The 27,211-nt window shown below is 38.5% G+C and overlaps 2 protein-coding genes across 4 annotated transcripts in view; one reads left to right on the top strand and one right to left on the bottom strand.

The window, feature by feature from the left end:
• Positions 1-10,634, bottom strand: part of LOC110054517 (E3 ubiquitin-protein ligase rnf213-alpha-like) — a 104,840-nt gene extending 94,206 nt beyond the window's left edge. Inside the window, exons 1-4 of the mRNA XM_089274524.1 lie at positions 10,285-10,634; positions 8,750-9,037; positions 7,976-8,217; positions 3,641-3,768 (exon numbers count right to left, since the gene is read on the bottom strand). Coding sequence (XP_089130650.1) covers positions 3,641-3,768; positions 7,976-8,217; positions 8,750-9,037; positions 10,285-10,477 — 851 coding nt within the window. The 5' untranslated portion in view covers positions 10,478-10,634. The remainder of the gene's footprint in view (positions 1-3,640; positions 3,769-7,975; positions 8,218-8,749; positions 9,038-10,284) is intronic.
• Positions 10,635-12,407: 1,773 nt separating this feature from the next.
• LOC110054512 (uncharacterized) lies at positions 12,408-27,077 on the top strand. Of its 3 annotated transcripts, none has more exons than XM_020760840.2 (16): positions 12,408-13,249; positions 15,384-15,596; positions 15,705-15,830; positions 17,285-17,478; positions 18,843-18,929; positions 19,583-19,628; positions 20,016-20,231; positions 20,660-20,755; positions 20,911-21,027; positions 21,437-21,511; positions 22,506-22,586; positions 23,198-23,278; positions 23,740-24,654; positions 25,074-25,163; positions 25,267-25,455; positions 26,416-27,077. In XM_020760840.2, exons 1-16 carry the CDS (start codon positions 12,593-12,595, stop codon positions 26,587-26,589), a joined length of 3,357 nt encoding a protein of 1,118 aa, XP_020616499.2. In that variant the 5' UTR covers positions 12,408-12,592; the 3' UTR covers positions 26,590-27,077. The 3 variants fall into 3 exon arrangements, with proteins under 3 accessions (XP_020616499.2, XP_020616498.2, XP_089130840.1); XM_020760839.2 differs by having other exon boundaries at positions 18,840-18,929; XM_089274714.1 differs by lacking the exon at positions 18,843-18,929.
• The last annotated feature ends 134 nt before the right edge of the window (positions 27,078-27,211 follow it).

Genomic DNA, 27,211 nt, shown 5'->3' with positions numbered 1-27,211 from the left:
CAATGTGAACTTGTGTGGGATTTCAGTCAAATAAGAGTTGATGTGCTATGGATAAATCAGAGAAATTGTAGCTTTACAGTGAATAGTTATACATTTTGTTGTTTTGTAGTGATGAATGTCAAGTAAAGATACCGTAGAGTCCTGCTTATAAGATCCCAAGCTGCAGACAAAAAAACGGTTACGTGAGAAATATGTTTGGACTTTAGTTTCCGGGAAATTCACTCCCTTAGGGCTCAGTTACACGGATCTCTTTACCGTGGTAAATGACCACGAAACTGCATTTAGTGAGTATGACCAATATTTCCAGAGGTAAATTTCCCATGGTTAATGCCCATGGATACATCAAAAATATCGCATGCAGCGCCCTTGACATTTAATGTAGTAAGTTGCATTGGTGTTTTGATGTCCAAGGTATTACGAGCAAATCACGTTTCTCTGTTTGTCATTAATATGTAACCGAAAAGGAAAAGAAAAATGGCTTTCCTCCGTGTGCCATTTTTGTTAATTGGCAAAATCCCATGTAACCGTTGTTTCACAATGTATACTAAAACCCAGCAAAAAAAAAAAAAAAAGCAAACAAAAACAAAAACAAACGTCAGCAGACATACACATAGCCCCAAGTTATTACGGGGGGGGGGGGGGGGGGGAGGTCATTGAAAGAGTCATTAAAGTAAACACATTTTGCAAGTTAGGCTTGTTTTTCGCAGCAGAAGTGAAAACAAATGGCATCATTGAAAAGCAAGTGCACACGCAAAGGTTTAGTTTTTGGTTGTGATTCTGGACCGTGCAATCAACACTAACCTGGCCTGTTTCATCGGGATGCCAGATGACGTGCTACATAACTGGGACAATTAATGTTCACGAAGACAACTTTTGAATCGCGTTGGCTTGGGGATGTTTACTGTGGGAACAGCTTTATTTCATGGGCTACATTTGTCCTGGGATGTGTTAATTAGTTCCAGTGGAGACAAATAGTTCAATTAACCTCAGCTCTTACACAGACGCTCCCCACCTTAATGTACATGGAACGGCATCAGAAATGTTGTCTACTTTTATTCCTCAGCGGAAATATTAGAATCGGTCGATGGTTGCACGGAGTTTGTTTACGATAAATCAGCTCCGATTGCAAATGTCACCTAATATTCATGCTTCCAGCTGAGAAAACTGAACGTAAGTAATACTTCAAGAAATTAACTTTTGTGCTTAAGCATGACTAGAAAATGTTTAGCGTGAAGTTTGAAGGCAAATGCAAATATTTAGTCCTTTTAAATTTGTGAGTCTAAAGAAACTGCACCGTCACACAACGTATCAAGAAATCATGGTTTATCAGTCGAGAGGACCTCAACTTGCTAACCATATATACACAGGAAAACACTGGGCTTTGTTATTATTTTATATCTGTCCGTAAAACTTTGGTTGTTGATACAAAAATGCTGATTTTAGCAACAGATGGGAGTTGAAAGTAATGAAGTCAATCATGCATAAATTTTCTTCCGACAGTTGCAGACTGCACGGCGCGACACGCACAATGTTTACTAGAACATATGACTAAAATTTCATTTCTGCAGAAATTGTCAGGATTTTCATCCAATCGAAGGAATTTCAATGTGACATAATTTAAATATGTAATTGCAGAAAGTTCTGTTCGAGAACTGGAACTTCGTATGATTGTTGTATAATTGACTGATTGTTCCTTATTCATCCAAGAATTTTGTGCATATACAGAAAGCGAATGTTTACCCACCTTATAATAAATGGCATGTGAACAATAAATATGGCAGCGAGTGTCTGAAAAAGACTAAGACCTAAGGCCTAACACTCCTTCCGAATCTCAAAAACAAGTCAAAATTCACCAAAAAACAACACCCGCTAAGAGAAATCACACTAATGGCCGCTGCACAAAAACACTCAACCTTTTGCCAGTGGAACCCAGTCTACACGCCAAGTAAAAAACACGTGACAAACGCTTTGCTCTCCTGGACAAATAAATAAATATTGCTGGCGTTGACAAAGTGTGGGAAATCCCACACAAAAAAGAAAGACTGACTATTATTTTACAAAGCTTTAAAGATAATGCAGATCCCCCAAGAGAAATAATTGCCCTAGGGCTTGACCAAGAAGCATTCTTTAGTATTGTAATAAGCAATGGTTTAGATAAAAAACAGAATCAGGTTGAAGTCAGAATAATTAACAATTGAAGGGTTTCATGCAAAAAGGGCGTATATCGCTTTTTGGGCCGATTTTCATTTTTTCAGGATCGCACTAATATTTGGTAGACTGACTTGTTTTGACATGAAAAGCATCGCTCCGTAACTGTTTTTGTTGATTTGCGTTTCATTTTCGAAAAATAACGAATGTAAAAAGGTCAGTTTTCCAAGGGCATCTTTAGGAGATCTTTTGTTGCACGAAACCTTTTGTTTCGCTAAATGATGAAGTCACCGAAGCGTGGCATTTGCTGCTAGTTGTTCAAACCAATACAAGTTTTATCGTTCATATAATTACGCTAATCTCTTACTGTTGCTTCGTTAGCACAAGCAAATAAGGTGGTCAATTTTTTTTCCCAGTCTATTTCTCCACTTCTTTCAAAAATGCTGTCGTGCTCACGAAGCTGCCAAAGGTAGCCGTTTAAGTTTGCGTGGCATCAAAATCCACCTTCAGAGGATTCACTCCAAAGGATGCTGCTTGAAAAACTGATTTTTTTTGCATACATTATTTCTCGAAGACGAAGCACAAAAATAAACAGAAACAATTACGAAACACTGATTTCATGTCAAAACAAGTCAGTCTGCCAAAAATTAGCTCAATCCTGCAAAAAATAAAAATCAGCCCAAAAAGCCATATATGCCCTTTTTGTATGAAAGCCTTCAATTATTCGCCGAAGGCAAAGTGAACATTGGCGACTGTTCATCAAGTCAAAAGTCAAGGTGAATATTCGCCAATGTTCACTTCGCCTTTGGTGAATAATTGCATTAGTATAATTTTCAGAGCTGAACAAAGAGGACTACAGAATAGCGGACTAACACATAAAAACACAGACCCAATTGTTTGTTTGCATACTGATATGCAGCCATAGTTTTAATAAAAAGCTTACATGTACATCGATTGTGAATCAATTTACTCCAGTTCAGCAGTAAAACAAACAAGCGAAACACTATGAAAAATACATTCATCCAATACCTTTGTTTTATCGTTGTTGACTTCATTCATTGCTGTCATTGTCGTCTAAAATGAGTGGCTTTAGATTGAAGAAAAATATATTTTGGTCAATCGATCTGACTTGCTAGTGATCAACGTAACCACTGCCTAGCATTCATTTTGAAAATTCTCCATCCTTTCAAATATTCTGGACTTGGAGTGATGTCTTCCGAATAAATGAAAAATTAATTCAGCAACTGTCCACCATGTTTACTTGCTGAGATGGCAAAGGTGGCAAGCTTAGTAACCAGGCCTTGAAATGTGGCATATAAGGAATTGCTCAACCAATCAGATTGCTGGAAACTCTTTGTTCAACTCCGAAATAATACTAAAAACTGTATAAAGGAAATGAAAGTACCCATTAACAGGATCTCCTCAATCATGAGGTTAGTGACTTGACCTCATTATCTAACTGAACAAGAAAAGTAAGTTTTAGATAACTTACCGAATTGCTTCTCGCTGTTCAGCTTCCCTCCTTTTTTTCTGGTCCTGTTTCTTCTCCCTCTGCCTCTTGGAAGCATTTTTTTGTTTTTTTCTCTTGATCTTATCTTTTGGCTGATTTACTTCATCTTCCTTCAATATATTAAACAATATCCACCAGTCAATTCAAGCAGTGCCCAGACTGACCCTCTCCCCCAGTCAAGTATTTTCTTGTTTCCTGATCCCAAGGGTGGGGCATTTGAAATCCAGGGACCACGCATTTAATTATTTTTGGGACAATGCCAGGGGCATTTGACACCCTTGCAGTACTGGTTTTACATGGGCTGAAGAAGAACACAAAAATGATGTTGTTCCCATATCTATTTCATCATGATCAGCTTTTGATCAAATCTGGATCAACAACATTAACAACAACTGGAACTTTTGACTCACATGTGATCAGGCTGCATGTACCTTGAAACATTGAGGGTCTTGGGGAAACAAAACTCACTGTTTCTCTTGGGGCCATGCAGTCATTAAGAGGAAAATGATCATCATTATGAGAAAGCCAAATGTCCAGCTTCTGGCAAGACCTGTATGTCTTAAGTGTGCATGGTAAACAGGGGCATTTTCCTGTGAAGCACATACCAGGAGAAGAAGTATATATGCCCCAAGTGATTCAGGCAATGAAGTACATCAAACAAATATAAGCACTTAACACAAGAATATGAAGAGGGAGGCAGCAAGTCCACTGAAGCAAATTGCAGTGCAATGCCTTTACTGAAAAAGGCTCGGGAAATGTTAGAGGACTTGTAGGAATAATTTCTAATACCATCCCAAATACAAAAAAAAATCCCCATCACACAGGTTCAGAGAATAACTGCAATACCACATTTCAAGATGAAAATTACCGAAATACCGCAAAAATAATTGTCCTATACCGCAATTCCAAAAACATCAATGTATACCTGTAAACTTTTTTTCAGTAAAATGCGTGAGATTTTTCGTCTCCACAGAACCTGAATTTCCGAAGATTGCCGAAGATCTGCAAAGACTTCCGAAGATCGCCGAAGATTTCCGATGACTTCCGATGATTGCCGAAGATTTCCCAATGACTTCCGAGACATGTCATGTCACACAATCTAAACCTAAGTTTGTATCGTGAACTCAATACGCATAACGGAGTAAGCTTGAAGACGCTTTTTTGCTGGACTCACCAACTGTTTTTCGCCGAAAAAAAAAAACTGAATTTCTTTAATCAGCTTTTAAGCAATTACACTTGCTATTGTCAGTTAGGCATGAGAAATTGGTCTGAATGTGTGAGATCACAATGTTAGATCCATAGGCGTGAGACTCACGCATAATGGGTGAGAGTTGGCAGGTATATCAATGTCCCCTTTGACACCCTAGTCACCACAGCAAGCTTGGCAATCACTTTTTGAAAGACTTAACCTAGTGGCTTTTGTTTCTACAGGATTTGAATGGCATGAGCATGTTCTATGATAAACAATGAGTTACCAGTTCATGTTTACACTTGTACACCAATGTCTGCACAAGGTCATTCGGCACCATGTTTGGGGACTTTTGGCTTTGTGACACATTTGACAATGTTGGCATTCAGAGTCGCCACTCCATTACCTTCAAAGAACTCTTTATTTCTTTTATTGCTATTGCCTTAGCAACCACTGTGAGGACTACGGCTTTTTTAGTGTCACACAAGATCACTGTGAAGCTGTAGTTCACATACTCACATCCAGTAGTACCAATTGTTTAACATCTTGTGACACTAATATTTACCTTTTTATATCTGTTGCAAGTTTAACATTGTACTTATATAAGGCAGTGCAATTTCCCAGCATTGAAATGCCCCATCTGATGTTTTATCTCGCTTGCAAGTTGTGCAGTTCTGAGACCTGAGCTTTGCTAATCTGCGATATGAGCCTGACAACGACACCCACAGGTGAGGAATATCTCACGTTAACTGTTAAGACATCCAAGACGGATAAACAGTGTTGTGGGGCTGTTCTCTACACTGGTCATGCCAAACATGTCGTCTGTGCTGTATATGCAGTGAAGCCAAAATTGGCACCTCCAAAAGACACAACCAGATTATCAGCCCAGTGACCCTCACTTTCATCTCTCTTTGGGATCTCCTCTAACCTGCCAATGCCTAATGAACTTTGTTTCTCCTCCACTCTGGCTTACTGGCTAAGACCCCCCCCCCCCCCCCCCAACACAGTGGTCACAACTTACACATTGGAGGGGCCACATCCGTTTCTGTTGTGGGCCTTAAGTGCTAGGTAATCAACTTGCTTGGACAATGGTCTTCGGATTGTTATAAATGCTATATTCGCTTACTCCTGAGCCTCTTTCTCAGGGTACCATGCCAAATTACCCACATAGGACTCACATCCTATCAATATGCAAACTCTTATATTCCCCCTTTCTTAAATATTTCTGGACCACCATCTTTGGGAAGTTGTATTGTGTCCCAGTACAATATAATAAACTGCTCAGTAAAGGCCCAACATGAGTGTTCTCTCTTCATTAATTAATGACACAAGAAGTGGAATTAATATTAATTGAATTTAATGGGGAGTGGCAAGGTTTGCTAGGATCAGGTTTTCCAGTTGAACTTTCGTCATCTTTGCTTGCTCACCATGCATTACAGCCAAATCATGTACCCTACACTCCCTTCCCAAGCAGCTGCATTGTGTCCCTATACAATATACAGAGTATATTAGACTTCTTAGTAAAGGCCAAACATGAGTATTCCTCACTTCATTTATATTTAATTTAGTAATGAGACGTTAAGGTGGCTCCCTAGAGTATTTACAAACACCCTCCCTATAGAGCGCAAGTTAGAAAAGGAAACTTAGTTAATTTCTCTTAAAGTTTTCCCTGTAGAGATATACCAGTATGGGTACTGTTAAAATAAGGCTTATGTTTTGGTTGTCAATTTTTGGATTAAGGCCATTACCACGGCAACATCTCATCTAATGACTGGCAGATATATTCCTCATTTTGACCTAAACTCCTTAATATCTCTACTTTCCTTCGATGAAATTTTTTCATACTTTGCCACATCGTGGAAATGATATTGCCTGACATTTTGAATTAGTGAATTGGTCAAGGTTGTTCAGATGGGTTTTCCAATATTCTTCAAAATATATTAGATTAGCTCTGACAGATTTTAACAAAAATAGGGTATTTTATAGGAATTGTATGTGGTTAGAACTGAGCCGAATTTAAAAAAAAATTCACAGAAGGAAACGCGAGAAAATTAGCATTTATTTGGTCACACTGACATCACAAAAATCAGAAAAACACGATTGGTGTCACGCACGGTTATTTATTTAGGCGCACTCTCGTGTGATGTCATGTATCGCGTGTGAAAAAGCAAGAGTAAATTAGAGCTCTTTTACAGGTTATTTATATAGCTTTTTTGTCATATTTTTTTGGCCCTAGGCTTAAACACATGTTTGAATGGAATGTGCTCTGAAAATGAGTCTCGCATAACATTCTCATGTATACTTCCTGGAGTATGACTTTTGTTAAAACTTTGAATAAATTTCACACATCTCATAACTGAAGACAATGCAGCAAAAGGGACAACGAAAAGAGACAATGCACGTCTTGAGTTTTTCAGTCATATTATTCTAAAAAACATCTAACAAAATTACATTTGTCAGTTCGGTCTCTGATTCAACAAGCATCGACTATGCTTTACTGTACCTTCTGCAGCTTTACATATGTGTAATTATCTGTAATTGTTTAGATTTAGGTACATGGTAATACTGTTGCAGACATGCTGTGCAGCTTTAACTGTTGCTGTTCTAGAAATGATTCAGATTCAGAATGAAACTGTTCGACTTGATCACGTTTTATTTCCAGTGGTTTCATTGGTTCCAGTTGTCAGGGTCACCATCATTGTTCATTTGTTCATTACACCCATTCAACTTATCTGTGAGTCTCATTTCATGAATTTCAGAGTTGTTGATAAATCAGGAGAGCTTATTGAGATTATTTGCAGTGCAAGGGCATTTTTAATAACAAAAAAAAAACAGAGAAAAGATCAAGAACCACATGCACTGAAAGAAGAGTTAATTCAGCAATCCACTCCCATACCCAGAGTCTTGATTGTCTAACATATAATTTCTTTGGTGTAAAAAACAGTCACCAAATTTGAATTTAGTCCTCATTAACTTTTTAAGTTCATAGGGTGAGAAAAAAAACACAGTAGCAGCTAGTTAGAGTCCTCAACAAAAAATGCATTTAAGAAAATCTTTTATTCATCCTATAACTTGATGTGCGGGACCCTTGTTAAAGCAGTAGGATTAAAGTGGAAGATCAAAAATACCTCTGAACCAGAGCCACTACTGCTATCACTGTTGCCCATGTCATCCTCAGTGGATTGCCTCATTGCAGTGCTGCCTGCAGACTTGTTTGACTTGCTGTCTGCCTCCCCATTTTCTCCTCTGACTCCACCCTCTTCTTCTTGATTTTGCTGCGCATTGGCATTTGGGCTAGATGAACTGGGTGCTCTAAGCAACTTCTCTGACTCACAAGTTCTGCCAACTTCAGGCGTAGCAGATTCCGTGGCTATATGTACATTTGTGCATGTCAAAAGGAAGGGTTCTTGTTAATTTGAGATCAGTAAATTATTCATGCAGTAAACATACAGTAAATTTGCAAAAGTATTTGGCCCTATAATGAGCCCTGTCACAAGAAGAAGACTTGTTATGATAAATATATAAGTTTGCAACAATATTTATCTTGTTCATGCTCCATATAGTGTGAAAATTTTCTTGGTAGCTAGATCAGCTACCCAAAAGTAGGCCTCAACCCTCCAAAGGTAAGAAAGGAAAGTTAGCCTGCTGAATCCAAAAGTAACCACTAGTAACAAGGGCCATTACTTTTACAACTTTGTAATACTATGCTTGAGCCTTGTACATAAAGAACATTGACAATCTCTCATAACAACATTCTGTTAAAGACCACTTAAGGCATCCTGAATATTACATAAATTGATAAACCAGGTTAATTACAAGACTATTGAAGAACAAATAATACAGCACATGTATTTGACAGCCACCAAGGGACAATTCTGTCCTTCATATACAATAGGATCTACCTGTAAGCTGATACCCAGTGTTGGATGCCTGCTTAATAGACATTGGCTCTGATTCCCTGGAGTCACTTAAGGGGTGTTCAATAGCTGGTACTAATCCCGATGTTGTGTCAGGAAGTGTCTTCTGCTGCCCTTCAGGTAGCTCCTTTGATAGTTGTAGGTTCTGCAAAGCAGTTGCAGTCACATCATCAACTCCACCAGGGACAGAATCAACTTCATTTCCAACAGACTTCCGTTTTGCAGGTTTCCCTTCTTGTTCACCTTCATCCTTTCTTTTCCTTTGTACTCCATCTGTTGAAAGTAAAGTGGTAACCACACCAGTTAACAGGTCCATAATCATAAAAATTAATGAAAGACAGATGAGACATTCCAGGTACTCTATAAACACAATTAATTATTACAATTAATTGATGATCAGAAAAAAATTATAATCAAATGTATTTAGCACTGTATTCTTCTCTTCCAAAGAAAATCCAAGGCCATATATCATGGAAATCTGGAAACTTTACGGACGGCCAGAAACTATCAGTCAAAAATATATTCCATCTTGTCAGGACCCCACCAATAATGTAAGCTTCTCCCATGATCTAGTGGCCTCCCCCAATCCTGCTAGGAATCCCAGTTTTCAATGGAACTCTCCTGGACAAAATAATGTGTTCAACTCAGGCTAAACTTCTCTGTGATTCTGACTATGATAAGGTTTTACACTTAGTGCATAGTATGTTAAAGGATATATTCACTACGCTCTATATGAAGACAATCCTAAGGAATTATGTGAAATTATGTGAAATTCCCTCTATGATGGGGATATGGATATTTTCTGGAACAACACATTTCACTTTCCTGAGATAATTATTAATACAAGATGGTAAATCTAAGATGGCACATGTTATGATGTCAAAACTAACAAAAGTTGTGTTGTACAGCAAACTGAGGGCTATCAAAACAATCCTTCCACCCCCTTTGTAACACAGACAGACATTGATTTACTTGATATCTCGAGCTTCACCTTTCTGTAAAGTATGCACTTTCAAAAACATTGTTTATTTTTATTTATTTGTTTATTTATTTATTTATTTATTTATTTTTTAACATTTAGGCAGATTTTGCCCGCCTATACTTCCTTATCTGCTACAATTATCAGAATAATGCACCAGTCAGTGCAGGTTCCTGCTTCCTTCCCCCGGGGACCCCTTTCCCCAGGCCCCAGATTAGCGGTGCAATTAATAAGTCACTTATACTTCGAAATAAAATGACTGGTGCATAAATCCCTTTACCTGTAGGAAACAAAAGGAGATAATTATTACCGAAGAATAAGATTAATATATTGAAGACGATCAAAACTATAATACCGCTATGAAGCCACCGGCAACCAAACAAACTCCCGTACATTTGGTAGGGATGGATGACGTCGTTGTTCAGAAACCGAAAGTGAATCAGTCCTTCGACAGAAACAATTTAACTCTTTTTTCTCGAAACTATTTTAGTTCAACAACAACTGGTCCAACTGGTATCAACTTTATATTCCCCAGTCTTACCAAGTGAAACGCCTGTGTCTTCCTGAAAGTCAGATTCTTCTACATTCGTTGCGGGTGCCTTGCTGTTGTCGTCAACTGACGGTGAACATGGTGAACTCGGTTCTTCTTTTGCCTTCAATATTTTGCAGCCACATTTAAAGCAGAAATCGTGGTCTTCTCCGAGAAAAGTGTTTCCACACTCTGGACACTTCATTTTCGGTGTCTCAGGACGATGTTTGAGAAACTAATAAAGCCGAATACAGAGACTGTTCGCAGCCCTGCACTGACCCGCTCTTCATCTTCAGCGAGCTTTACCGCATTTCCGTGCGTATTCTCCGAAAGGCGGAAGTGATTCCTGGAAACGAAATCGCCTGGGGATTCTGTCGTCAAAGGGAGGTGGTAAGGGTGGGGTGGGAGGGGAGGGTTAGTGTTTTTTGGTTCTAAAACAGGACGTAACACATCGATAATTCCGATACTCGATCAAAATCGATAAACATCGATAATAATCAATCGATTAATATCGGAAATCGATCAAAATCGATGGCCCAGTTCTTTGTGATTATCGATTTTGATCGATTATATCGGAAACTGAGGAAAAGCAACTTTCAAAATCAATCCTGACGTGTGACGCTGAAAGAATTGCAGTCACTTCCCCTCCCAGTTGTTTCGCTAACGGTTAGTGAGATCAGTTCGCTAACGTTGATTTTAGAACAAAGAATATAACACCATCACTCCGCGAAGAAATATACGTTTGCAAACTAACTTAACACGTTCGGTAGCCCAGCGGTTAGCGACACATTCACGCCTGCAGCATAATCTGGCATAATGCATCTGAGCCTGTGCAACAAAGCAGGCAAAACACAAGCACAAAAAGAAAAATAACAAGTTTTGAAGCAGCCCAATAGAATCAAGGTACCTGTATGAAGAAAAAAAAATGAAATTTAAATGACGCAGGTAGACCCCCTCCCCCAGTATCCTCTCCTTTTCATATGGCGCCTCGCTCGCGCTCGAGTTGTACAGTATTTTTCATTCGAATGCAAACTGTTTTGGCTGCTCCACGCCATAGTATAACAGTATAAGTAACCTCGGCTATGAAACTGATAAAGGTGCACTAGCCCGGTTGACGAACGACTACATTTTCGTAACGTAATGAATGGATCGGTTTTTAATGAAAATTATATTTTTGTCGAGAATCATGGCTTACGCCTGCTTACGAAATGTGTTTCCTAAGCTAGGGTTTTACGCTTGAGGTCACCAATGTAAGGTGAGAGGCGACGGTTTAACAAGCTACGCCTGTAATAAGTCAGTGCCCCCTTTTCGTGACTCGTATACAGTATTCCTAATGCCTTGATATCACTCTCAACACTACTGTTTCGATCAAATTGGCTTCCTGAGTATATTATTAGCGGGTGTTTTGTCGCGGTATCCCGACAGTTTCTCAAAATCGATAGAAATCTATACCCGATACTTAAACTACTGTGATTATCGATTTCGATCGATTAATTTGCTTAGTCCGTTGATTATTATCGATTGAAATCGAGTAATATCGATTTATCAATTAGGTTTCCAATGATCGATTTCGATCGATGCGTTACGTCCCGTCTAAAGAAAAGTCACGTCGACGAGTTTACCCCGCAAAGTGCACGACTGCAATGTCTTTTTTGTCTGAAACTTTATTTTGTCTTCACTCTTTGCCGAAAAGTAACACCGAATTATCATTAAAAAGCAGATTTCAAAGAAAAGACCAAAGTCCTGATGTGATCATCAGTTTTACGCTTATACTTAGCCCGCAGAACAGGATTTTCCGTGGTTTTTGGCAAAGTTCCAGTAACATGCGCGTGAAAGGAGAAGCGAAAAATATTGCGTGTACGGCACACAGAGTTGCATTGTGGTGTGAGCTGAGTGTTGCAATGTTTGCGTTGAAAAGATATATACATTTGGCTGGACCTCTATAAGAAAGATATTAAGAGGTCCCTGTAAGACTTTCTACGACATTGTCATCCATAATTGGACCATAACCAAAGACGAATATAAAAGAAAAAAATATCTGCTGGAGTCTTTGTGTGATCTCGTGAGCTGTCACCCTCTTCCCTGGCGTGAACAAACCATGACAACCATCATGCCTGTCACACATCACACAACAACGCGATTTGAGACGTCACGTGACCGATGTGGTCGCCCGACTTCACGAGATTTGTTTGGGCTCAGAAAATAAAGCGAACTGAGGGGATAATGGACGCGTATATCGGATACCATGAGCACAGCCGTCAGAGATTTCATACTGCATGACATAGATATCAGTTGAGATCGTTCACAAGAGGCTCGGGATATGGGAGACATGTCGACAGAAAGATCGCCGAGAGGGAGACCAAGGAAAATTTCCGAGAACGTTCGCGAACTGCACGCTGTACTGACAAGAGTACTCAACAACGAAGATCGAACGTTTTTAATTCAATCACTAAACCAATATCAAAGAGAAAAGAATGTCAACAATCTTGTGGCATCTCTCAAGTCAGTCCTCGATACACCAAGAAAGAGAGAAGTATACCCACTGTTACGGCAAATTATTCCCCATCATGACCAAGAAATTTTCTGTAGACTTTGGGTGCACAGTTTCGAAGCCCGCCAACGTTCGAAGTCACCCGGTCGATCGCCGGTGAGTCTACGCAGGATTCCCACCTCATCGAGTCTTCCGGACAATCTTCATAGGCACGCATCGGATTCAGGGATAGATCTTCCAAATTTAACGCAATACCCTTCTTCGCGGGACGTGAAGTATCCCATCAAGCGAATAACCGTAAAGCGGCCTTCAAGCGCTGGATTTGGCTTTTGCATTCGCGGAGGAGCCGAACATGGCGTTGGTTTGTATGTGTCCTCCGTGGACGAGAACTCCGTTGCTGAAAGGGAAGGCCTTTTACCCGGAGATCATATCTTTCAAGTTAATGGGACCAAATTTGACGGACTTACACACGCGCAAGCTGTCAAGGTAACATAAGAAAATTCGCTAATGCAGTAAACTTCATCATTTTAGGTTGTGCAAAATTTGTTCATTGGCGTATTAAATCATATAAATTATGGCCACCTGGAAACCGTTTATATATCTGGGCATTTACTTGATTTTATTTATCAGCACTTCCCTCTGGAGTCGTCTGAGGAATTCTAAAGATGGAATTATTGGGTATTGAAAAGAATTCTACGGCTTCTGCTGAAGTTCGGGGGCGGTTTTTGTGTTTACCAGCACAAGGTGTAGTATTTATAATCAACATTTAGTCTTACACTTTGTAAAGTACTTAGCCGATTCCCGCCACGCTGATTTGAAAGAGCTTATTCCTCTTGGTAAGCTAAATGTAGGTCGCTGTTTAGGATATATTCAGATGAACTAACTGTACTTTCTTCACTTGTAGTTTGACATGGTTTCGAATGCGTTCTTTACACCATTGTGCTTCAATGACTTGTCTGTTTTCATTGAGATAGTGTTTGTTTTGCTGTTCGAGTTAAGTGAAAACCCACAAAAACGTGATATAACTTCACAAGTTTGTTGGGATCTGTTTCTATTTCTTTGTCACTCCCTATGGCTTCCGTACGTGTTTGTGATGTCAATTTTAAAATTGGCGTGCATGAAAATTGGTAACTCGAGAATTTTTGTATTCTTTGATCGAATGTTTTATGACATAAGTAAAGCATAGCAGACTGTTTCCCATGGATGCTACTGTAATATTGCATGAGCTGCACATTTTAACCTTGCCAACACATACATGTATGTGTCAAAATATTTTAAATTTGCCAAGATAGATATTTTAAGACAAATTATGCCTGCATGCTTTGAGATACTTGTAAAAGAGTATGAAAAAATCACACTAAATTTCTGTTGTCTACATATAAATTATTATTAAAAACTGGATCATTGGATAATGTGATTTGAGAATTTTCATTGGCTGAGCCATCACGGGTTATGAGCCATCGTTATACCATACTCTACAAATATGTAAGCGTATGCATGATTTTTTGGGACGTTTTTATCCTTATTTTAGTTTAGTTTCTATATTTTGGGGGTTATGCACTTGCACTTGTTGGATATGCGATGCTAATAGCCAACGCGGCACTACGCGCCTACCATCTCATATTCAATGCATGCTCTTGGAATGATTGTTACATGATCAACATCCATAAATTTTAACAGATTCACATGTCTTATACATGGATACTACTCAAATTAAAGGGACACAGTCAGCTTTGGGACCGCACTGACCTGGACACTTGTTTTCTCACTTTGAAAAAAGTTCACCTCAACCTGAAATCAAATTACATCTAGAAATCTAGTTCAATCTTCACAGTGTTTAGTTTGATTTTCAATCGTTTACTGAAAAAGCTGTTTTTGAGTGTGCTTTTGCTCATCCTATGATATTGTTTTAATTATATTTGGTTAAAAACAGTATGGATCGCGTCTCTGTGATATGCAAATTAGCTAAGAAATGGTATCTAATACGCATGTGCTCCAGCTGACTGTGTCCCTTTAATTCAGAAATCGTGTCCGTCTTTTTGTCACTTTTCACCTGTGGGAACGTAAAGCCCTCGTCACACATGCATAAGTCCCTGACCTTTGTTACCCTCAACATTGAAATGGCAACATTAATGGTTTAATACTCAAGTGTTTCACTGGAAACTATGGACTTGTTTTGAATATACCCTTGTGGAGTTAAATTCACTCCAGATCAGCAGAACAAAGCATTCTCAACTAAAAGCCTGAATAAGCTTTGTACACTGCCTGCTAATATTCAAAGATAGTTGATTATTTAATAATTTGTAAAATGCATTTTCAAATAAGGCCTAAGGCACTTATCAGAATGGGGGCACTTACTGGAGTAGGGGGGCATTTATTGCAAAAGGGAAAAAAAACCTTTTACTGGGGGGCATTAAATTGAGGGAGATGCTTTTTGGAAGGAGTATGCTAAGTCACATCACTATAATGGTGCAAATATTTGGTTCTTTTTGTATATGGAGCATGTATCTTTTCAGTCAAATCAGAAAGGGGAGTAATCATTAGAAAACCAAAAATATTATTTGCATCAAACTGATATTTACCAATGTCTTGCTTAAATTTTATTCCATTTTCTTCACAGATTATTCAAACCAGCAAGAAGCTCAATCTAATTGTGCGCTCAGTAGGCCGTGTTCCAGTAAGCTTTGTTGCTGAGGCAACTTGCAAATGGGTGGACATGAGAGGTCGAAGAGCATCGCCACCCCCTGGAGTGGACTCAAATGGACGCATCTTGACTGCTGATGGCATACATAAAAGTGATTTAAGACTATTAGGAGATGACGATGAAAGAAAGGTTTGTGAGAATTAGTTATTTGAATTACAATGTACTTATATTAAGAACCTGCTATCACTTTTATTATCCTTGTCACTCTGAATCATTGTTTTTCATGATTATTTGTAGGTGAACATATTTGTAGAAGATGGCACAAAGCTGGGTCTGATGATTCGTGGTGGCTCTGAATATGGACTAGGAATCTATATAGCAGGAGTAGACCCTGATGGTATGGCTGAGGAAGCAGGACTCAAGGTTAGCTTTTAAAATCATAAATCAATATTTATATCTCCGTACAGTAGCATGCTGATCTACTATTGACTTAAAACATGGAAACGTAACAAACTCTTAAAATCTAGGACATTCAACAATATTGTGCAGTTGCAAAAAGCTACATGTATTTATTAGTATCACTGAGAAAATCATCTCAGTGGGATTGGCTGAGAGCAGATCAATTCATCGTCAATTTTTAATGTGCACTGCAGTGTAAATAAAGGCACCCGTGTTTGTAATTTCTCACTCATATATAATAAATGACTTATTGTATGAAAGTTTGAGCAATTAAGGATTTGCACTACAAGTGATCTTTGTACTAAATTCTTTTGAAATAATACACTTGCCTACGGGTTTGTGCAATTTTCAGAAAATTTTCAAATCACTTGTAGTGTAAATCCTTAATTGCACTCCCAATCATACTGGACTCAATGTCAATGAGTAGATTTGAAGTGTATTGGTCCCACTAGGAAACGTAACCTCTTGACTACATACCCACACTGTCAGAAGAGACTTTTTTAAATACCTTGAAATTTGATATGTAGACAAACAGTTGGTCAATAATTGAACGATGATTCTTTTTCCAACAGTTTCTTTACTTTTTACAGCTATGAAGTTGTTTCTTCTAGTGATATCAGAAATGCTATTTTACACATTCTCTTGGTGATATTTCCTATAAAAAAAAAAAGGAATTTGGAAAAGCTCAAAATGCCAAGCATATCAAAGGATTACTAAGACTTTTTTTTCAAGTCACTAACATAATTGAAAACGTACACTACACCCTGAACCCATGCTCCCCTTCTAGTTACAGCCTTGACTGTCCTGAGACAGAGACAGTAAAGGTTCAAACTTGTTCCAAAAACCCTGTAGTTTCCCCAAATTACTCTTTCCAACTTACACACTATTATTTCACAAAAAGAAGGCGGCTCAGAAATTGAAATAGCCAGTTCAGTTTTTAGCCGGCAGCTGGCACTTAATGAGAACCCCGAAAAAGTGTTTATGTAAATGTTTGTTTATCCAGCACAGATAATCAGTGGCCTAGATAACTAAAGTAAGCTCCAGATGGTTACGTAGTTTTCTAGCCGTCATTTTGGTATACTGTGGAGAGACACCGAATATGGTGGCTCCATACTGGGCTCTGTAAATTTGTTCACAACATTTCAGCAAATATCTGAAGTTTGGGACAATGCATGTGCCTAAAACTTTGGGGAGTGTCTTCTTTGTTTATCTTCTATAATATCACAAACCCTAACTGACTTTTGTTGTCCATTTAAATTTTTATTGCATGACAGTGAAAATGCTTTATATACAAATTTTAAGTCATTACATAATTAATTTTATATATTCTTTTAAGGTATTGTGAACTATCCTAATGCATGTTCATTTAATTGTTGATGTTTCTTTACATATATATATATATTTTTTTTTTTGCCAAGGCTGGTGATCAAATCTTGGATGTAAATGGGCTAAGTTTTCTAAACATCAGTCATAAAAAGGCAGTGAAGGTGTTAAAATCTACCAAGAACATGATATTAACCCTGAAAGACATTGGCAGGCTGCCATTCACCAGGGTCACTCATGACAAAACAAAATGGATTGCAAAATCAGCTAAAAATGGACAAATACAACGGTAGGTCGTCACATCCATAAATATTGCATATGCATTGTAACTGTTACATGACACCATTAATTCTCTCTCATGAAAACTGATGCGTGGACCTTAGTAGCAGTTAACATAGACTTGGCAACTACATGTACACAGTTCCTGAGTTAATTTACTTTCTAAAGGCAGGCAAGTAAAGCATTAGTCTTGCCTAGTTTATTACTAACTGTAAAGGTTGAGGAGGTTTAAAAAGTAACCACTATATGAAAATTAACTTGGATTGAAGCTGGTGTTTCAAATGGACATCACTGTGTACTGTGAATAAAGTTCAATTTACGTTTACATCATTTTTATTGATTTTATATAAGTCCTGTTAATTTTACAATTTCAGTTACAGATATATATTGGTCACGTGTAGTGTTAAATGAAAAGCCATCATGTAGGGTCACCTTAGGTTGCAAGAGTGAATCTTAACTGCATTTCTTTGATTATACAAAGTAAATTAAATTAACAAAAGTTCCAGATCAGTACTTCATATTCAAACTTCAAGATTTCCTGTTTTAACCCTTGTGGTAAAGCTAGCTTTACTGTAGTCGATTTAAAAATGAATTTGATTTGAAATAAACCTGTGGCAATGTTGCCCTTTCATAAATTGATACGTCCTATGTGACTGCTATTTGTAGCCTTCTGGAACAGGTTTCATTAAGCAAGGGTCAATGAGAATATTTTAGTTTTAGTTTAAACAAACTGTTCACTTCTTAACCTCGTGCCTAATAGAATATTAATGGAGCCTCCTTGGTCAATGCAATCTCCCCTAAAGTATTGCAGCATGGTCTTAAAAAAAAACTCACTAATAATTCATAAAGGAAATACAAAAGAACTGAATGTTTAATGGGTGATTTTAAATTTGATAAAGACACGGCTAAATTTTGCAGCCGATTTTCTCCAAAAAATAATAATAAACCCAAGGGTTATTCTACAAATGAGTAGATCTACACAAACGTTTTCAAAGCTGTTCAAAAAACTCACAGCATGTCTTTTATCAGGTTTAAAACACTTGGCTATGTCTGGTGTTTTTTCTGCACCACAGATGTGGGCTTACTCTTAAATCTTCCATGCACTTACTATCTTTGTCTCTATCTTTTCTAGTATCTTTAAAGGGAAATGACAATACGTATATATTACATGTACACTGTCGCCAGTGCTGTTCATCTTTTTTCAAAACCATGCACCCATCTAGGGTTTTGCATACTCACTCACTTTAAAGTCTAGTTTTGCAATTGAAACTATTTGTCTTGATGAGAAGGATTTTGTTTGAAGTAGCACATGTAACTCACAATATTTCTTCTCTATTTCACTCTATGCACATATTAAATCTGTCATCAAAGCAGTGTTCCTGAAGTCACTCATATTACAGAAGTTGATGTGCATACACTCTCTGGCTCTGCCCTACAAGGCCAACCATCTCTATCTAATAGGTAGTCTGCTCTTTCATTTGTGTGTCATTCTCTGTACGTATTGTAAGGTATTATAGAGTAACTTCATTGCTTAAGAGCATTTAAGATTTATTTACGTTTAGTTACAGAATTTACATTGATTGATGGATTGTTGTTAATTAGACTACCTTTTCAATGCTTTTCAACTGGAATTTTCTTACATATTTTGTGTTATTTGGCAATGTTTAAATCAAAAAGTTGTTTTACAAGATTTGGTGTGATTTCAATCTTTTAAGCCGGTAACAGGTGTTCTCTTTTTTACGTGTCACTGGCAATTTTTGTGATCACCCACAATGCTTATTTAAACATATTCTTAAGGGAGCTCATTAGCATTTGTTTTTTGTTGTTGTTGTTGTTGTTTTGGGTTGTTTGTTTTGGTTTTTCTTATTAATTGGACTGTTCTCATAATATTCTATGTGTATTTTATTATTTAACTCAAAGAAGTAATATTTTGGGAATTGCAGTGGAAATTAAGTAGGCTATACAGCTAGGATTTACATGTCTGTGTAATCACAATATGTTAAAATGAATTGGGACACACATGACATTATTCTGATTCTGGAAGTTTGATCTCCAAGCTCTAACAGTTTTTTTTTTTTTTTGCTTTGTTGTTCAATAAATGTAATTTCAATAAGGCGGCATACAACAACAGGAAGAATGGGACCTGAAGCTGAAACAGAGGTGAGTATATACATATATGCTGCCAGTTTCCACAAGTTATCAACTTCCCATTTCTCCTTACAACATCTGCATGGGTCACATAGCCTTGCTTTTCTATGTATATTCTAGATTCGCAGCACTTTGTTGATTTATGTATAAACAAATTTATGGTGGTAGTTAGTAAAATTAGTTTAGTCTAAAGTAAGTTAGTTAAGTTTGAGACTGAATGGGTTCAAAGAATGTGATCATTACCAGAACCAAACTGTTTAACATGAAATATTGTGTCTGCAAATACATGTACCCTTCAACTGCTTGGTGGCTCTATTGCACTAGCACACAACTCAAAGATTATACTAAGGTCCCCTTTACTTGCTGTAATTAACCAGGGAGTATTTTGTTTTGCTTTAGCCTTCCATGTTTCATCATGGCATTGCAGGATCTCAAGTACTCTATAATGGCGGCCTCCCTTCTCAAAAGAACTTAATAACAGAACAAGCTCGGCAAATCCTTAATGATAATGAGCTAGGAACCTTGAAGTACTACTTGGATGAGTATTGCAAGGGTTTCATCAACATCAATGCTTTTGTGCTGGCCTTGTTTGATCTGCTAGACACACCAGCCAAGGCAGGTTTTTGCACTTTCACAAATTCTTCTTTGAGTGTAGTTAGCAATTCAGGAGTCCTGTACTAGAATTGCGAATGAAATTTGAGATCATTATGAATCAATTGAATGCAAGTATGAGACTCCAATAAAACAGAACTTTATGGTTTGAGTTTTTGAGAGCAGTAGTAATTTACCGGTTGACTTCATTTCAGAATATTATGTACTCTTGTTGTAGGCAAATTTTGTAAAACTGCTTCTATTCTACATTATTCTAACAATTATTTTCTTAAATTACATATACTTGTACATGAACAAATTTGGCACTACTCTTTACTTTTTATGTAACCCTGAGTAAGATTTGAGATAACTTCCTTCAAGGATGACAATGTAAGATATTTGGTGCACTGTTTTGTTCTCTCTAAAAACAAGTGTAATTTTTCTTCCTATAGATGTCATTAACGTTCGAAATACGAGGTTCTGTGGCACCTAGAGATATTGATCAATTTGACGACTTAGTCCTCAAAAAAGAAATAGAAGTTATGAAGGTATGTTTACCTTAACTTCATGAAAATGATTTTTCACAATGTGTTTCATAAAAAATGAAATAAAAGCTGCAGTAAATCGTTAGTGTAGAGTTGCTAGTCCTTCGACAACACTAAAAGGTGGCAACCTTTCTTTTATAATCTATTTTAATTAATAGAGCTGTCAGTTTTTTGGAAACCATATGGCAGATGATAGGCAGTCCATTCACTCATATGCAAGCAGTGTCTCAAGTTATTCTGGAAGGGGATCTTCCTCAAGCCGAAGTTCAGCAAGAGTAAGAATTAAACATGTACAAGTGCTAATTTTGCTGTTGTTGCACCTGTAGTGTTGGAAATAACAAATGCTGAGAATGCATTATAATTGGTAGAAATTCTACAAAGTACACTGTAAGTAACGGTTGCATAGGACACACATGTCTGCACTGCAGTGAGCTTCAAATAATAAGCATTAAATGGCATGTCTTTTACTACACAGAACTTTCGTTATATGTAACAAAGAAAGCACAGAAACTACATTATGACAGGGATGAATCAGTTAATGATCTTTTCATTATGTAGCAAATTGAGAAATTATATTTGTACTTCCAGGGAGAAGGGACGTCGAAATTAAAGCTAGCCAGGCGGGGTGAAAGGGGTTTTACAGTATTATTATTTAAGTAATAAATTGATTTTGTGTGTTTTTAGGGATCCCTGAATGGTGCTGGCTCACGTCCAATTACTCCCCCACAAGTGTCTGAAGTTTTGCCTCCAAACGTGAAAGTAAGAAGTGGATTGATTTGAGCTTAAGCTTATGACATAAAAAATCAATTTTGTTTGTCAAGCTAACTAGAGAGGGAAAAAATGTAACTGTTAGACCTTATCACGGTTTTGGAAGCCATCTTTTTCCGCGAAATGGCGCGAACTTGTAAGCCGCGTGCAAGTTCGAGGGAAAAATCGTAGACAAATGTAAGAAAAACTTATAAACGCGACGGTGCTATCCAAGCTTATCTAGATAGATAAGAAAACAAAAATGTGAAATTTGGTAATCAGCAAAGTTTGTAATCAGGAACTATTTCACAGACCTCTTGATTTGTCGTCTGTTGCATATTGTTTTAGCAAGCCCTTGAAAATCTTTGTCGTTTACATGCGGTTAGCAAACAAAAGGTTTATCAGCCTTAATAAGCTTTTAGCTGTTGTGAGAGCTTAGAGTAAAACTGAGCAAATTCTAAAGTTACCCAACTTTCTCATTTCTTTATCTTTAAGATTACAATAGCAGAGTAGGCTTAACATGCTCTTATTGGTGTTCTTTAAAGGAAACAACAAGAGCTAAAAAAAGTCATTCAGCTTCTAACGAAAAACACTAAGCTCTTCTACGTTACCTACCCCCCTCTGATGGAGAAACGTCGTACTGAGAGCGTGATTTCCCAAGCATTTTCAGCCATATATTCTGCCAGCCAGAATTTCAGTCCTCTCCTTGTGTCTCGTTATAGTTTGCACCTAAATGAGTGCGGCCATTGAAAATCATTTTCTTTCGACGAGCTCTTCGGGTCGCTCTTCGCCCAACGCGGGAAGGAAGGGCGGGAAAATACCTCGTCACTAGGCTGTCACTCGCTTTCCAGGTTCAGACTGATGAAAAGGTGCCTTCGATAAGTTTCGGATTTAAAAAGTTCTATGCAGTCCAAATTTCACAGTGATCGTTTTTATACTAATCTCTTTAGTTTGCTGTTACTTTGCACTAAACTTATTTTATGTTATCTTTTAAATTGTGCGATAGGTCGACTATGACGTTGCATCCCCTCCTTCAGAATATGATGTTTATGAGGCGACACTCACGTTCAAAGACGACCAGGAAGAGGTCTTTATGAGATGTTATCGATGTTATTTACTGATTCTTCTCTTTTGTTATCTACTAAGTTACCAAACTGCCGCCATAAACAGTTTCCTTGAGCACAACATTAGCTACCCTACGAAGCAGAATTTCACTTTCTCTTTGCTTGAAGCAAGGACTACAGACGATAAAGGAGACCTTACTCGTAGCTCTACCATTGACACAGCAAAGAAGTGGAAAACTAAAACCCTTTTCACACCAACATGTAAAGCATGTGTAAAAGTGGTTTAACTAAACACGGTTAACGGCAATTAGTTGCTCGTACCGTGCACAGCCCACAACTTAACCAAGTACATGTAAAAACCTGTTTGATTAAAATATGTTAGCAAGGTGGTTCGAAATTTGTCTTCTCAAAATGACGGCAAAACGTAATCGTGAAATTTAAAAAACCGAAACCTAATTTGTTTAACTAGTTTAGTTGGTGTGAATGGGGTATAAAAAATACTTTATGTTTTCAACCAAGGAAGCACATGGAGTGCCGCCAGAATAAGAAATGCGCTGTCTTTAATAATATTCTTGTCATTAACTATTAAAGTAGTTATGTGGCTCTTACTGAATATTCCGTGACGTTTTAACAGACTTTTGACGACGGAGAGTTTGAGGGACTACCTGATTTGCTTACTATCAACCCGATGTCGTTGGACCTTTCTCCAGCTGAGGTAAGACCCAGTTTTCAATATCATCTCAGTATGTAGGTTATCAAAGACGAGAGACTGTGTTTAACCATATTTCCAAACAGCGAGAACACAGTTCAAAATATCTTTATATTAAATATCTAATATCTAATATTTGTAGTTAGCGTGGTTTTTTAATGGACTTACAGTATACGAGTTACCTTTGTTAATCTGAGCTCGTCTAGCAGGCGTTTGCCGATTACAATATAATGACAAATGAGATCTTTTCTGTCGACCAATGAGAAGTGAAACCATTCAGTTGTCATTTGATGCACGCGAAAATCCCCGCACTTACCATCGAAAAACATGTTTCGTTCTGAGTACTGACCGTGTTGGTTTTTGTGGTATCTGCGGAAATAATTATTTTTTCTCTAGTAAGCTAACTATGTAGGTAGTGATTAGAAACTCCGCGGTTTCTGGCGTTAGTTACATTGCTCATTTTTCAGGGATTTTCAGTCTCTTCGCCTCTCTACGTCCCAACTCCTCCCGCGACCTCCTCGCCAATGAATGAACCCCAAGAACAAGAATCACCAAGGAGGACGAAAGGAGAGTCAACAGCAAGTCTGCAAGTAGGAGACAATACGAGAAAGCAAAACTCAGGTGCTGAGGCTGACGAGTTTTCGAGAAAGGGAGTGAAGTCCTCCGGCAGTCACACCTATGTTAACACAGATGTGCAGTCTTTAGGGAAACGGCCTCCTTCATCTGAGTCACTTCAGCGGGACAAGAGTTCATCTGCTGATGTTCATCCGTCGAAGAAAAAATCCGAGAAACCACAATCACCGCCGAATCCATCTATTTTTCCAAGTACATTCCAGGGCAGTGTGATGGATACAGAAGTTGGGCGGCCTTATACAGCATTGTATGAACCAACACAACCAAGTAGCAGTACGAGCAGCTCGCCGCGAAATCACGTGATCACGCAAAGTGATGCTCAACCCAAACACGACGAAGGGAAACAAGATGTCGTCAGTGCAATACTAGATGACGACTTGAGACCAGAGGTGGCGAGATTACCAGGGAGGAAAAGGGTAGCATCCTGGGGCACACAACAGGACGAAAATGGACCTCTCACCAACGGGGATCACACTGATGGCGTTTCAAGCTCGAGGGGGTCGGAAAGCGCGGCTAGAGGTAGCAGCGCGATCGAGCACAACAAGGTTAATCTGCCGCACAACCAATTCTCTGACGTCAGCAGCGAGTCGTCGTCGCGCAGTGAAAGTCTTCGAAGTTCTGTGACGAAGAACAGGAAGAGTTGGGACGGTGTGCGATATCCTGGCGAGTCTGAAGAAGACCAGAAGGTCTCCCGTCTGGAAAGGCCACAAGATAACAAGGAACGGAGCTGTAGTGATAGCAACTTGATGGTAAGAAAACTTACAGTTAATCATCGACTACGGCGGTGGACTTGTGCGTGTTGAAAAAGAGCATTCTATTTGGTAATCATTTGCACATGCGCAGACCGCTGAGATGGACCAATCACGAATTGATTTTGTCGACTTGTCTCTTAAAACGTTTTGCAGAATAAAGCCGCTCTATCTTAAGTAGAAACCTTTCCTCCGTTCTCTGACAGATTAATTTGGTAAATTTCAACGAAACTGGCTTGAAAAATACGGGTAAGAATAGAACTGTACTCCACCAGCTTCATTGATTTTTCATTAGGGAAAGATTAGACTAAATTCCCGTTTTCTTTCGCAAGTTTGAGTAAAAAGTTGAAAACATGACATGCAATATTCTGTCCGGTACGGATCTCATGGTGATGTATAACTTATTTCTGGACTCCTAGAACCTGCCTAAAGAGCAGCAAAAAGTAATACAGGCGAAACACAAAGCAAGTCAAGAACTCTATGAACTTCACCAACAAAGTAAAACTAAGGTAAAAAAAAAAGCTTTTACCGTTGAGATTTTTTGTAGCCAGAAGTGCTACCTAATTTTGTAAGCGCACTTATAATTTTCTTTTTTTCCTTTTTCACAATCAGGGCAATCCTTCATATCAAATCGAAGCCACTACCTCGGAAACCAGAGATCGCTTGCAGACATCCCCCAAGACGAATGGGGTCGGTGAGTCGGTGTTTGTTGTGGAGGTTAATAAATCGTCAGGCAGTTTAGGTCTTACACTGGAAGGCGGCTCTGATACGGGAGGCGACGTAAAAATCAAATCAATCAAGGTGAGACTAACGCGTTTGATGATCGAGGGGAGTTTTAATTGTGGGGATGGGACTGGAACACGGGTAAAGGGAAGTAAATGTACAATGCCACGACACTGACAGGGTGGATAAGGTTGATATATGGCGTGTTTGTCTTACAGCCCATCAAAGAAATGTGGAAACCAATCTTTGCCGGAAAAATAACGTCGTCATCTTAATGTACATGCTGACAGCCAGCACTTGTTAGTACGATGTTATTGTTCTTGTTTAATCCATATTGGCGTGAAACACTCAGCTTATGTGGCGATGCACCTTTGCACATTAGCTTACCTCTGCGAATTGACATCGTTGTTATTGTTGCTGTTGTTTTTGTCGTATTCCTTTGGCTAGGTAACAAGCCAATCACGTAACGAAGGCGTCGAAGTGATATTAGCAAGCAGTGTTCAAGCAAAGATCAATGAACAAGTCTTTGACATAACATTGGAATTACTTTTTTTTGCTTATCTTCCACCGCTTCTCCCCTCCCCTCCCCTCCCCTCCCCTCCCTCCCCCTTTTCCCTCCCTCCCCCTTTTCCCTCCCTCCGCCTTTCCCCTCCCCTCCCTCCCCTCCAAACCCTCATCAATAATATAATGGTCCATTCCCAAGAACGTAGTACATGGATGGATTTTGCCTGTTACCACCACAGGGATGGGAAAGACATGAAGTGGTTATGAGGATGTTTCCGTGTAACCTCATATCGTTTCTTTCGTGTAGTTTATTTCGACTTATGATAGGCAACTTCAGGGAATGGCAAAAAGTCACTTACAAAGGAGAAGGATTGCGTGACAATGTCACGCCTATTTTTTAGACTTCTTCCTTTTGGGTCAAGCAGTCAAGCACTGTAGTAAAGTTCCAGTCATCCGCCCTGTTTCATTAATTTTGTTTTGCTGTATTGGAATTTACTTGGATTAAATTTATGAATGACTGTTGTTGTTCCACAGGAAGGTAATTTCGCTGCCTGGAAGTGTGGGATGTTAAAAGCAGGTCAGATTCTACTTCAAGTGGACGACATCCCACTTCGGGGTATGACCAGCGGCATAGCGGTCCTCACCTTGAGACATGCGTACTCCAGCCCGGACTCAGCAGTACTCAGGCTGCTTGTTCGAGACGTTTAAATGTGTAGTCATTTTGAACAACTAGGTTTCTTTCAAATTTGCTGTGAGCCATTTGTAGTATAGAGCCAAGCTCAAACGTCTTGCACTGTGCATATAAAATTTTCAAATGAAGACATACGTTTTTACCATAGCAAAATATGCATTCAAATGCTGTTTAAACCAGTCGGTGTGTGAATAAGTTAAATCTGTTGTGATATACCCTAGGAAAATTAAGTATATTTAATATATTTTTCCAACTTCATTGGCCTCGCCCCGTGTACATTCAAATGTCGAGAAGTTTTCTTTCTTCGTGACAAGTGTTGTCATTTGAGATATGACTCGTCTTTATATCTCTCTTGTGGGAGATGAGACCAGGACGCGAAGGGCAGCTGGAGATTATTCCAAGTTCATTTTCTTACTGTTCATTTGACACCACGGAAGGCAAGCAAAATTTTGTGAACGAATTTATTCCAAACAAACATAAATAAAAGTTCTGAAGACATGACTGATTCACTGTCGCGTCTTTCTTTGTTTATAATAACTAACAACAAGTCTAGTCTAACAGTGTTAAGGCACAACAAAAAATAATGTAGCTGTATATGAAGTGTTGCGCGGAAACGAGTGTTCTCCAAGTGATTGGTCA

The sequence above is a fragment of the Orbicella faveolata genome, unplaced genomic scaffold (genome assembly GCF_042242905.1).
Source record: "Orbicella faveolata isolate gen_17 unplaced genomic scaffold, um_ofav_v1 contig_36, whole genome shotgun sequence".
Taxonomy (NCBI): domain Eukaryota; kingdom Metazoa; phylum Cnidaria; class Anthozoa; order Scleractinia; family Merulinidae; genus Orbicella; species Orbicella faveolata.
This window is presented reverse-complemented; position numbering and strand designations above follow the sequence as displayed.

What these genes read in the sequence shown, in the direction of transcription:
- LOC110054512 (XM_020760839.2), top strand. Translation starts at nt 12,593, where the DNA reads ATGGGAGACATGTCGACAGAAAGATCGCCGAGAGGGAGACCAAGGAAA. An exon ending in CACACGCGCAAGCTGTCAAG is followed by an intron (nt 13,250 to 15,383) that starts GTAACATAAGAA and finishes TTTTCTTCACAG; the next exon opens with ATTATTCAAACCAGCAAGAA. An exon ending in GAGATGACGATGAAAGAAAG is followed by an intron (nt 15,597 to 15,704) that starts GTTTGTGAGAAT and finishes GATTATTTGTAG; the next exon opens with GTGAACATATTTGTAGAAGA.